This window comes from Pteronotus mesoamericanus, unplaced genomic scaffold (genome assembly GCF_021234165.1).
Source record: "Pteronotus mesoamericanus isolate MK-2021 breed Mesoamerican mustached bat unplaced genomic scaffold, CSHL_Meso_final contig_57, whole genome shotgun sequence".
NCBI lineage: Eukaryota > Metazoa > Chordata > Mammalia > Chiroptera > Mormoopidae > Pteronotus > Pteronotus mesoamericanus.
The window spans coordinates 347,713-360,841 of record NW_026555203.1 but is presented as its reverse complement, the minus strand read 5'-3'; the positions used below and the strand labels follow the sequence as shown (position 1 = coordinate 360,841).

Below are 13,129 nucleotides of genomic sequence, written 5' to 3'. Positions count from 1 at the left end.
CCCCTTCTACACGTAAGTTTTTAACACAATTTGCCGACAACGCACAGGGCTAGCAAGGCTGTCGGGCTCCAGAGCTTGTATTTTTCCACACCTCAGTGCTTGCCGCTCCTCAGGGGCGTCACAGGCTATTGTTTCATTAGGCTGCCCCCTAGCGTTCAAACTATACAGATGCAGGCCAGTGTCGTTTCTTTCAGGCCCAGGTACCAAGAGGATACGGACCATTCTCCTGGCTCCAGCATCTGGCCATTCGGGAAATGAAGCCAAGGAAAAGAAACTACCTTGACAGCAAGAAGACTTATAAAAACTGACCATTCTCCCTCTTGCCCACTTTGATGCGGGGTGGGGGATGAGGATAGGAGCTTTCCTCCCTAGTAGATCCAGGACACAAAATACGACTTGCTATCTTTAGAATGCCTTTTGGCCTTGGTTGGTGTGGCCCAATGGATTGAGCGCCGGCCTGAGAACTGAAAGATCAGCCTGGGTTGCCGACCAGGTCTCCTCGATGTTGCTCTCCCTCCCTTCCCCTCTGAAAGTAAATAAAACCTTTAAAGAAAGAATGCCTTTTGGGTCATAAAGAACAGTCATATTCATGAATTTTCAGGATGCGTACATCACAGGATTAAATGAGGGAATCTTGTTTTGTAGGATCTGACACTCCACATCTTCCATCTATTATCCTAGAAGATAATGAGCTCAGCAGACCCGTTAAATCCATGCTAATAAAAGCAGAGGACTTCCCTTCCACCCCCTCTCACCCCACCTCCCGCCACCCATGAGAATTTCAAGCTCAGGTGGAGGAAGGAGACACAGCAGCCCACTTAGGAAGGTTGCATATGGGCTGATGGTGCCTCCCGGAGCCCCCCAAATCATCCAGTTGGAAGGCAGCCACCCACTCCTAAGGCAAACCGTGATGGGTCGTATCACCTAATGGTTTAAGATCAGATCACACAGCCATTGAGCATTTCTTTGAATTTTATTGAAAATTCGCATGGACATTAGAAAGGTATCAAGCTGAACAGTGCTGGCTTTGGGATGTTTCTCCTGGCGAATGGAAGCCCTAGAGGGGCAGTGAATGGTCACACGTTTGAGCAAAAAGAATAAAGGAGAAGAAAGGAAAGACACACACAGATTCCGGAAAACATGCAAAGAGGCTCTCTCAAGAGACACCGGACAGTGGGATGGCAATGGTTTTAAGGATATACAGGAATGAGCACACTCACATGGTATTTTGGTGTAAGTTAAACCAATGAATTCAAGGCAGATTTATCAACATCAAAGCTCTGCAGCCAGATCCCAGGTTGAGCAGAAATCTCTCTGAAAACCCCAACTAGCTTTAGAAGGTTGAATGGATTAACTGCTCTCTCACGAAACTTAACCCCCTCCCACCTTTCCTTTCCCCACTGTCAGTGGATCCATTTTCAGCCTTGCTAGGAGTCTGCAGGAGGCCTGCGAATGCTGAAGAAGATACAGATGTTGCTTGACTTCCCCTTCCATATTCAGAAATGTCTAATAGTGGCTGTAGACAGTCAACCCACTGAACTGGAGAATTCGTGTTTAAGAAGAAAAACCAAAAACTCAACCGAAAACCTGTGAACAGCACTTCCACACCCACAGCTGAGGTGTCCTGCCCCAGTCACTTACACTTGGGTGAGCTGTCCTGTAGTTGTCTCTCTGAGGTTACACTTGGTCCATTCTCCAGCTCTGATGGTTCTTTTCCTGCCTTGTTAGGTTAGGACAAGATACTTCCATTTAAAATACCATGTAAATCAGGAGAGAGCTTCTTGCCTGGACACAGGGACATTGAACACTTGCTGAGTGTGTTGTGTGTGTGTGTTGTGTGTGTGTGTGTGCGCGCGCGCGCACATGCACGCGCTCAGGTTGGGGGGAAGAGGGAATTGGTTGGTTTCTGGTTTGAAACAATGTGGAACCCTAACTCTTCTATAATGGCAGTCTTCTCCTTTAGACTTAATGCAGCTGCTGAAGACAAGATTAAAAAAAGCTGGAGAGGGAGAGAGAAAGAGAAAGAAAACATGAAATTAGCTAAAGATAAAGAACATTCAAAGTAAGACAGGGCGACGGGAGGGGGCAGTGTGAGGTAGAACAGATTATACTTGCAGAAGACAGGTTAGAAATGGGGTCACTGATGGTCCATCACCACCGGGAAATATGCTGAGAAGGTTTTAAGAACACCACACACCGGTTTAAAGCTTCTTGTTTTAATTAAAAACAAGCACATATTAACAGCCACATGGGAATGCCAGATGATTAAAACAGGAAAACAAAAACAAAAGTGATCTGCACTGCAGCTAGGAAAAGCAAACTACTCAGCTTAAGAGAAACTAGGGGTGTGTGTGTGTGTGTGTGTGTGTGTGTGTGTGTGTGTGTGTACACGTGGGGATTTTTCAGGAAATCCATTCCATTCCAGTCTGGAAAAATAAAAGCACAGACCATTTCTAATGACTGGTTTTGTTTCACCAGAAGTAAACAGAGTAGTTAGGGTATTTTTTTTTTTAAAAAAATAGCAACAATTGTACTCATTAGAAAGTCTTTTCACTGAAGGAAAAAAAAACAAACCTGTCTACAGTGAGAAAACTACCATTAACCAATGTCACCCCATAATAGATGTAATAAAATAGAAAAACTACCCAATATAATAATTTTATTTTCTTAGTGTGGATTGACTTCCTAAAGGCCTTACGCTCACTCACAGGTTAGATTTTCGTTTACCAAACTTCCTTGATTAAAAGGATCGTCTAGGGTACCTGTTAAACAAATGTGTGCCTGGCCCCCATTCCAGACTTCCAGGAAAGCGGACCAGCTAATGGGTGCTGGCGATCCCTACTGTCAGCAGAAGCACTTAGTTCAGGAGCTGGTCTGGAGCCTTCTGCTTGGCCCGCCCCTACCCACTCATCCTTGGATATTTTTCTATGGGGAAAAATCTAAGAGGCCCTCTAATACTAACTCTTCAGGTTCTCTGAGCATCAAAAGACCTTGTCTCCAGGAACACACACGAACAGTCTGAATCCCTTAATGAAATGGATCGGGAGCCAGGAGACACTGAGTTTGGCCTGGCTTTTGCCACAAAACAGCAATGGGACCTCTGGCAAGTCCCTTCACTTCTCTGGGCTTCCATTTTCTCTTACAAAAAAAATGGGTCACGTCTATCTTGTGGGCCAAAATTTCTCCCTTAATACAAAATTCCTGCCTAGACTCTGAAGGCCTCTCAAAGGCTGCATAGCTCTAAAACTTGACGTTTTCAGAGCTCCTCAAGCCTCAAGTACTTAATCTGTAAACAAATGCAAATAAGGGGGCTCTATTTGTGATGCAAATAATTACCCAGAGGGAAGAAGACCAGTTGGTTGTTTTAAGTTTAGGATTTGTGGGAAGCAGCTGTGAAACTGGACCTGGAAACATCAAAGCTGTAAATAAGATGCCTTTCCCTAGAGGACTTGACAGCCCTAATTTAGCATCTCTCTGAGCTACTGGACGAGTGTCCAAGTTTGTTTTTAAAAAGGAAAGAAAAAAAACCCCTGCAAGGCATAGGGTCTGCTAAATGCTCCACTATGAGACTTGGATAAGAAACTAGCTTAAGCTTTGGCAGAAAACCCGTCATACTTGCCTCTGGCCGCTAACAAATCAGAGACTGCTCTTGCTCTACCAACAAGAAAAGATCAAGGGTGTGCATGTTTGGTTTTCATTTTCTCTACTTTTCACTTCCTGTTGTTATCCATTATTGAAGAGAGAAACTTCTTCCCATTGTCAACACTTCAAAAAAGCCTGAATATTTGGCATAGCCTCGATAGACTGCGTTTTGAAAGAAATTAACAAAAAAAAAAACCTTCAAAAAGTTAAAAAGAAGTTCATGGTCAGTGCCACTGAGACTGGGAAAGAGAACTCAAAAGAAGAGGTGGGGTTTGAAGTGGAAGTACATGGCAGGGGCAGGGGACCCAGCTTCCTGGCACCCCGAAGGAAAGCTGTCAGTTCAAATAGGAACCTTGGCTTAAAAGGCTAAATGGAGTCCAGTCCAGCTGTAGCGGGGGATACTATTCAGTACACAGCCATGGATTACTGCAAAGGAAGGGCAGAGAAAGGGCGTGTTAGCCACAGATTATTGCCAGCTCACCTCCAAACTCTCTCACTGGCCAAACACCGAAGGCCACTGTGCTTGACAATGGAGGGCTCTCTACTTCAAAGGGTTTCCCAAAGCCATTATCAAAATTAGGACTGGAATATTAATGAGTCAAATCCTTAGACTGGAGATAAAGTTAGGGGCCTTCCGAGGAATAACACTCTTCCTCTCCTGTTGATAATCTCACTTCTTATTGGGAGAGCACATGCAAAATACAGATTAAATTCATCATCACACTGCCCAAATAAATAGACTGAAAGACTCATCACAGAAAAACTAAAAACACTGATTCTTTGATCACTCACTTTGGCCGTTTATGACATGGGGTTATTATACCTGCTAACTGACCCTGCCTTTGGGGGATGGTGGGGAGCCCTAAGGGAGATTACAGAGGAGATGCTGAGACACCTCACAAGAATTCTTTAAACCTATCATTCAAGACACTAGGCCGGTAATAACATTCAGGTTTATTTCCCCTTCTGCATCTGTGGGGTACCCAGAATTATAGAGAGAGGGAATTTATGCTATTTTCTTCGGCAGTCAGGTTTTCTGGGAGGGGCTTGTTGTAGATAAACTTATTCTGGATTTTATACACAGCTTGAGTACAGGTACTTTGAGTGAAATCAAAACTGGAAAGGACTGGGCTGAGAGGCCTAAAGGAAAAGGCACCAAAGGATCTCCTCCTGGAGCCCTCTGAGAAGAAGCTGTGGCTCGGCTAGGCAGTGGCGGATGATCAGGGAAGCCTAGTGACTAGGCACTGAGGGGGAAAGCCTTGTTGCCTGGTGCTTACCCAGCCACAGTGGATGCAAATACCTCAGGGAGGCGAGCAGCCATTAGAGTTCGAACAAGGAAACTGGTGGTGGGCAGTAGCAGATGGGACCCCTGAACATGTTACAGTCTGGCAAAGAAGGAGACGGGGAGTGGCTAGGGGCAGCCGCTAGGAGGGGAAGTGGGATGCATGATGCATGATGCATCTCTGAGCCACGTGACTGCTGGCTTCTGGGCCAGAAGCCAGACCACCGTCCTCAGACTCTCAGGCTTCTGTGAACTTTGGCGGGAGGAGAGTGAGGGGCATGGGTTGTGTGCTCTGACTCATGTTAAGGGGTAATTAAGGAAAGGGAGGCCCAGGTCTGTTGTGCAGGAAAAGGGCGTTTACCGGAAGCCCAAACTGAAAATAAAAAAGAGAAGCTGGGTTAATGAATGGATGGATTAATGGACAAAAAAACAGGTTAGAAGAAAACTCTGTCATAATGACTAATGGGTCAACCAGAATATATAGCTATGTTAGATGGTCTTAAGGTCCTATATTGCATTGGCTCCTGGGAACATGCTTTCTTGCTTGTGGCAGCAGTAGTGGGGTTAAGGAGCAAAATAATTATCAACAGTCTCAAGAATACTCTCTCTTACCTTAATTGCTAGGTCCTGACTAATGCCCCCCTCTAGACACCTTACACAGGAATACCTTCAGCAAATCTCCAGGTGGTCTCAGGCCACTGGATAGAGCACCAGGCTCTCAGCTATGGATTGCCTTGTCGCACAGGGAAGGCAAAGGAGGTTAAGGTTTCACCTCAGGTAGCCTTTGGAACAGGTCCCCCCCCCCCGCTCCCCCCCCTCCCGTCAGCTAAACAGGTACCCTGGGGCAAAAGCAGTCCTAATCCGCTACATAGTACATTGTGGCAACAGCTGTTTGTGAGGTGTCTGGTTCAGACCACAGTTACCTGAAAATCTGAACTACTGGAAATCCATTACTAGTTTGTGTTGACACGGTACTTTGACCTTTCTTTCATTTAAATTTCATCCTTGTGACACAGGCTGGGCAAGTAATATCCATCCCTACTTGATATATGAGGATTCGAGAAACACAGGGAACTCAACTGTCTTGCCCAGATCACAAAGAAAAAGATACAACCAGAATCAGAGCCTGAATCCCTTGGCTGTTTAATCATACCACAGTGTCCCTGAGAATGCCTTGGCTGTGGATCTAAGTCCCTGTTTTTTTTACCTGAAAAATACATTTATCTCATTAAAGAAAGACTATTATATATTTGGGAGGGATAGTTAAAAGCATATGCATATGTGAGTATGTTTGTACAGTTACTTTCTCAGAGTGAGTACATCCATCTACACGCACACGCACACGCACGCACACACACACACACACACACTCACACGAATGGCAATTTATACCAAGAATAGGAGTTCTGCCCTGGCTAGCGTGGCTCAGTGGATTGAGGTTGCTGGTTCCATTCCCATCAGGACACATGCCTGGGTTGCGGGCCAGGTCCCCAGTAGGGGGCGTGAGAAAGGCAGCCACACATCAATGTTTCTCTCCCTCTCTTTCTCCCTTCCTTCACGTCTAAAAATAAATAAAATATTTTTTAAAAAAGAATAGGAGTTCTACATTGTTGTTCCAGTTCTGCCACTAACTCACTGTGTGATCCTTGATTAAGTCTCTTAAATTTCCCACTCCTCCATGTACTCAGTGTCACCTGAAGGTTATTCCTTCCTTACTTCACAGGACCGTTGCAAGGCAAAAGTGAGACACCATAAGAAAAAACACTCTGAAAAGTATTAGGATGTTATATGAATACTCATCGCTTTATTTTTTGTCTACTTGCTAGAGGAAGGGAAACAAACAATACTGCAATAGTCTATATTCTGGGCTTCAAAGGAAGGTTGATATATTTTGATACGTGTACACTCTTTCATATACTGTGCACCCCCCAAGAGTCAAGAGCCAGGAACCACTGAGATATGGTATCTACAACTGTGTACCGGTCACAGAAGAATTCTTTGTCTTACAGTTTCACACGGCCACAAGTAGGGTCTCAAGCAATTTGAAGACCAGTAACAAACAGTAAGCTTCACCCTACTCAATGAGAGGTGGCCTTTGTAATCCATCCCAGGAATGAGGGCTCTGGGGAGGGAACAAGCTGCCTTTGCTGCTTTTGGGTCCCAGAGAGCCAAGGCCTATCTCCCCTATTTGGTTTAGAACTGCTTTTGTGGTCTTCTGGGGAGAAGCCTGCCAGGAAAAAAATCAACCTGCTTGGGTTGAGGTTGGCTGTTCATGCTGTGTGCTAATTGCCTCTCACTTATACGGTAAGGCTTGAATTATAGTTTTGCCAGAATTCACTTTAGTAATGGCCACTAACAATGACTCACTCAGGGAAATGTGAACCAAATTGTGTCAAACCACATTAATTCAGTTTCATTAACTGAGATCTAACTTACCAGAATACATCTCTTCTACTTTCCTCATTATAATGGGGGAACGACGAGGATACACATGAACTGAGATTCTACAGGTTTCAGCCACTTTGCAAGGCATTGGGACCACAGCAGAGGACAGTCTAGGAAGTGACAGTCTTCCTGAATGGAAATCTGCTGTTTAATTCCAGTCAACTAACAGGGGCTCTAAAGAGTTGTCCTTAAGCTAGACAATAAATCTTTTCATTGTTCTTTTAGGGTTGTTTCCTGTGGCCCAATATCATGGACTTTATGTTTCAGATGCCTCTATGGACTTCCTCGAAAATAGGATGTTTTGCCAGCTGCCCAAAACCCCCAGTGCAACAACTGCAGCTATTGGTTTGGTGATGAACAGTAGGCTCTCCATTTAAATCATAACTTGCATTGGTGAGTGGGGAGAAGCCCTAAATATTTTATATTCTCCCATCCAAACAAACCAAATGTGAAGGCATTTTATGAGACAAATGGGGTATTCTGACCACTGACTAGGAATTTTATGTTAATGAATTGTTAATTTTGTAGGTGGTATTGTGGCTATGTACTTTTAAGATTTTATTTATTTACTTTTAGCGAGGGGAAGTGAGGAAAAAGAAGGAGAGAAAAATTGATGCGTGACAGATACATCGATTGGTTGCCTCTCGCACACCCCCAACTGGGGTCCTGGTCTGCAACACACCCATGTACCCTGACTGGGAATCAAATCAGGGACCTTTTTGTTCATGGGCCGGTTCTCAATCCACTAAGCCATACCAGCCAGGGCTGTTTTTTGGAGAAAGTCAGTACCTCTTAAAGACGCATGCTAATGTATTTACAAATGAAATAATGTTTAGTTTTGCTTTCTAATAATCTAGTAGGTTTGGGTTAATAGATGAAACAGGATTAGTCTTGTGTTGACAGCTGTTTGGGGGCTGGTTTGCAGGTAACTGAGGCTGGACTCTGCTATCCTCCCTCTCCTTTTGTTCCTGTTTGAAAGTTTCAAAAATAGTAATAAGCCTAATTGTGTTAAATTAAACATAGTTATGTTCCCTCCTCATCTACTACCTGAGTCTAGTAGAACAGATAGGTGCTTAATCATTGCTATAATCACCATATAAATTACATGATGCTAGGGAGTTTTATTCTCTTCAATCGATACAATCAATATGTAGCCCTAAGGAATCCATCTTACCAAAGGCAGGTGTTCATGAAACTAGTACTTGTAGAATTAAATGTAAGGAACTCTATAATATCTAAGAGCTCTTAGTTTCTTCAACTTTCTCTATGGTTTTGGGGGGTTACAGAGCCAAAGGAAATTTGAGAACTTGAACCCTTTGGGTAAGAAATTGCCACAGAGGGAAACAGACAAGCAAGTTTCTGTTAGCTCAGAACATTCCCAAACCTGGGGGCAATGCCACTGTGACAATTGCAGGACAGGGCTTGCTAAACCCAACAACTTCCCTCCTCATTACAGTCTAGTTAATTTTCAAAGTAATGATTAAGGCTCTTTAAGAAAAAAAAAATGACCAAAATTGAACCTCAAATATCGATCCACCTATGCTACCCAGCTATTCTATCAGCAAAAGTCTGAAAACACCCCACTTTAACCAGGCAGGCAAACATTCCACATGTACACTTGAAACCACATCAGACTATTTCTTAATATTCTAAGTCACAAGAGGAAACCAGTTAGGACAATGAAGCAGCTTCTTTTGTGATTAGATATGTGTGTTGAGAAGGGGTGGGATTTGGGGAGATGTGTTCTAGAAGCCACTGCCAGTTCTATTTAGAGTTAATAAAGCTTACCAGGACCCTGGGTCTCATGCAGCATGCAGCAAACAGCAGAGTTAACTGTAAAACAGTAAGAGCTGATGAAGATGGAGTGAACTTGAGAAATCAAATATTACGAGTTCACACAAACAATGAAGAGTTAGAGGTCAAAGGAGGTTAGGAGGAGTAGGAGGGGAAGTGGGGGGGGCAGGCTTTAGGGACCCCTGAAATACAGGTACTCTTTCTTAACTTCCTCAAAGGCAGGCAAAGGAAGTTCTAAATATGTGACTCTATTATATCCAACCACCATCTTTCAATTGGAAATGCCACTATCACCACTTCTACCCTTATATCCCACCACCGCCATCATCACTATGGGAACAGAGTGACACAGGTCTCATAATAGGTCTTTTAGAAGTTAGCTAACTGTTTAAGGAATTATACAAGAAGCCTAGGTCTAGGGGCAGTTATATATCTGGAAGTGTGAAAGAAGAGAGCCTTTTTGTCAGGTCCTTATTCCTAATACGATGTGCCATATGTTAGTAAGGTTTTCACCCACTCAGAATTGGAAAAGGGTACCGTCACCAGCCCCAAATATTCCTGGAGACTGTAGAGAGGGTCTTCTGCCTGGGGTTGGCGGGGTGGGAGGGCATCAAGTAATTTGAGGCAACTAGGGAAAAACCTGGTCTGGGAGAAACTTCTATTAACAGCGGAATAGAGAATATTTATAGTTGAATGTCTGTCAGTGGGATCCGAACAAATGAATCTTCTAATTTCTGCAAACAGGCTGTGAAACTACCCCAGGGATTGAGTTAACAAATACCACAGGGCTATGAAAGCAGCAGGTTAGAGCTGGAAGACAAATTTAGACTTTTCTGATCTTAAAAATAGGAATATCCATGCCTGCTGGCACAACTAACACACTAGGACAGATCAGTTAATACACAGTGTTTCCAAAGAGGTGTTTTTCCCAGCTAGTTGAAAGTTTATCCATCAAATAATACCAAAAAGAGTTAATTAGTCAGCAAATTTGACATATATTGTTATGATTCAGTAACAAAAATGTCTAGACTAATTGGTGAAAATGTTCAAATTATACTTTTGAATAAAGAATAATCAGATTGCAAAACTGAGTGCCTTCAAATATAAAATATTTTAATACTGTACAAAAGTCACTTTTATTCCTAAGTGATAAGCCAGGCACAGAGGAAAGGAAGATGTTTCCTTCTTTTGCCAAATATCCATTTGAGTCAGGAACAAGTAGCTAAGAACAGAGGACAATGACTATGGACATCTTTCAGATCCCCAAGCCCCTTTAATAAGGACATTGCCTAACACCCCATCTGGGGGCTTCCCAAGTCACACTGCACAACTACGGAGCACAAGGAACCACTGGGTCTTTTCCTGCTGTTGTATAGGTTCCATCAGAAATGCTTTTCTCTTCTCTGGTTCTGGGATGAGGAATAGGTTGGGTCAGGATAATTGGCCCACATGGGGATCAGGAGCCCACGCTATCCTGCCTTACCAAATACCTAAGGAGAGAGATAGATTGTAAAATCATTCCCCCACAAAAAAATTTAAAAAAAAACAAATTATAAAATAAAATAAATAAAATCATTCCCCAGGTTGAGGATGGGGCACCCGGAATATACCAGCCTCTGAGGGTTCCCCACCAAATTCTCAGTACCCCATGCCAGGGACAACTATGCAGTTAAGAGGACAGACAGCAAAGGGGTGAGTAATTGGAACTGGGCTAAAGTCTTCAGCGGCAGCAGTGAAACTCTGCTGGCTGCAGCGGGTGAGAACTGAGGCAGAGAGAGGGTTGGTCTACAGGCACGGAGAGGTGACCACCTCAGGTATAGGATGCTCAAGCCCAATTGGCTTCGACCTCTCAGGGAGAAAGAGTGTGCCCGAAGGTTTCTGCAAAGGCTCTCTCTCCCACTATCCTCTATGTGCCCCCTTTTGTTCATCTCTTTCTTATAACTTTGCAGTGCTCATTGTTGCCTCCCTTCTTTCTACTCTCTCACATTCTTTTAGCTTTTCCTCTCCTTTCCCTCCCTCTCTTCCTACCTGAGTTTGCAGGACTTTTCTAAGCAGGCCAAATGGAGGGCCTGAGCCCCTGGGACTTTCTCTCAGTTCCCCAAATTCAGGGAATCCAAAGGTCCCTCGGGGACACTGAGACCAGTTATAGATGCCCAAACTGGTCTAAGTCCACAGCTCCCCTCTGCTCACCATCCCGCAGCCCCCCTCAGCCTCCAGGTCCCACCCCGAGGGGTTGAGCAGGAGAAGAAAGAAGCTACCACTCCAGAGCAGCCCTCCACTTACTTTTTCTTCTCTTTGTCCCTTTTCAGAGTCTGTGAGCCTCCAGCCTGAGATCCCTGGGACTGGAGCAGCTCAGCCGCTGTCTTCCTCTGTTTGAAAGCATTCACTTCATCATCCAGAGATTTCTTCTTATCCTCCAGCTTCTTCTTCTCATCCTGGTGTAGTTTCTTCAGACGGTCAAACTTCTCGTGTAGCTGGCAAGAAAGCACAGGGAGTTTGGGGGAGTCCCCTGTAAGAAAATCCCAGCTGAGCCGAGCCCAGGGCGACTGGGCACTGGCAGGGTTACAACTCTGCAGGACCCCGAGACTGTAAGAGACCTTTCTGCTACAGACAGATATGATGGCACCACAAAGCACCGTGTTCTGGATAGTCCCTTTCTCTTACCATTTTACCTCCAAGTTTCTGCTCCTAAATATAGTCAAGGAACCATGCATTCTGCTTAATCAAATATTTTGTTTAAGAGTTACCACACTGACCCTGGCCAGTGTAGCTCAGTCGATTGGAGCATCGTCCCATAAATCAAAAGGTCACGGGTTCGATTCCCACCCAGGGCACATGCCTGGATTGTGGGTTCAGTTGCTGGTTGGGGCATGTGCGAGGGGCAACCGACCAATGTATCTCTTATCACATCAGTGTTTCTCTACCTGTCTTCCTACTTTTCCCTCTAAAAATCAATAAGAATGTCCTTGGATGAGGACAAAAAAATAAAAGAGTTACCACATGGTTAGTAATAATATCAATTATAATAGTATAACATTTACTGAGTGCTTATTGCAGGCCGGGCACTGACTTTTGTTAAGAGTTTTATATGTATCCACTCATTTAATTTCTGCGAGGTAGGTTCTTTTGTTATCTGCATTCTATGAGGAAACAGAAGGTGAGGTAAGTTAAGGAATTTGCCCAACCAAGATCCATCCATTCTATAGAGTATTATATAGTGAGATCTCTCAACATGTCAGGGGCCCCTGGCGTTTTTCATCCCCTCCAGTCAGAGAGGGTCACCATGGATCACAGAGCAAACTTCGGCAATGCCAAAGCTGGTCAAAGGAAATATTTGTTCTTGGGCATGGAAGGAGGGTTTTTTTTTAAGTTTTACAAAATGGAATGAGTGTGAAGACCTCAGCCTTGACCAAGAGGAGATTTAATTAGCCCTGAATAGAGCCAGAGACCAGAAAGAATATTCTGGCATGCCACTGTGGTAAGTGGATCGAAAGGTATAGGTGATGCCCTGACTGGTGTGGCTCAGGTAGTTGGGCATGACCCAAAGTGAAATGTTGCTCATTTGATTCCTGGTCAGGACACATGCCTGGGTTGTGGGTTTGGTCTCCGGCTGGGACATGTATGAGAGATAACCGATCAATGTTTCTCTTTCTCTCTCTCTGTCTCTTTCTCTCTCCCTCCCCCTCTCTCTAACAATAAATAAATAAAATCTCTTAAAAAAAAAAGAGGTACGGTGGTAACAAAGGAGAATGAGATAAACTACCCTGAATAATAAGAGCAGACCAAACATAATTTCACTTTTTTTTTTTTTGAGCATTTGGGACAGAATGCTCAAAAAGAATTTAGGATTCTATAGCGCTTTCAGCGCACCATGAAGGAAGCCAAGTCTCTGGGTCCTAGAGGTATTTGGGACTGTCTGTCACTTAGTAAGGGGTGATGGATAACAAGCTTGCAGCGTAAACCAGC

General features: G+C 44.0%; 1 protein-coding gene across 4 annotated transcripts in view; it reads right to left on the bottom strand.

Moving 5' to 3' along the window:
* Positions 1–991: 991 nt before the first annotated feature.
* The window catches only part of SEPTIN6 (septin 6), a 65,539-nt gene continuing 53,401 nt past the window's right edge, over positions 992–13,129 (bottom strand). For 3 of the 4 annotated variants that reach the window (XM_054580313.1, XM_054580315.1, XM_054580316.1), the window contains 2 exons: positions 11,447–11,637; positions 10,573–10,653 (listed from right to left, as the gene is read on the bottom strand). In XM_054580313.1, coding sequence (XP_054436288.1) covers positions 10,620–10,653; positions 11,447–11,637 — 225 coding nt within the window. In that variant the 3' untranslated portion in view covers positions 10,573–10,619. Of the gene's footprint in view, positions 2,000–10,572; positions 10,654–11,446; positions 11,638–13,129 lie in introns of those variants that run through there. The other variant, XM_054580314.1, reaches the window with a different exon arrangement.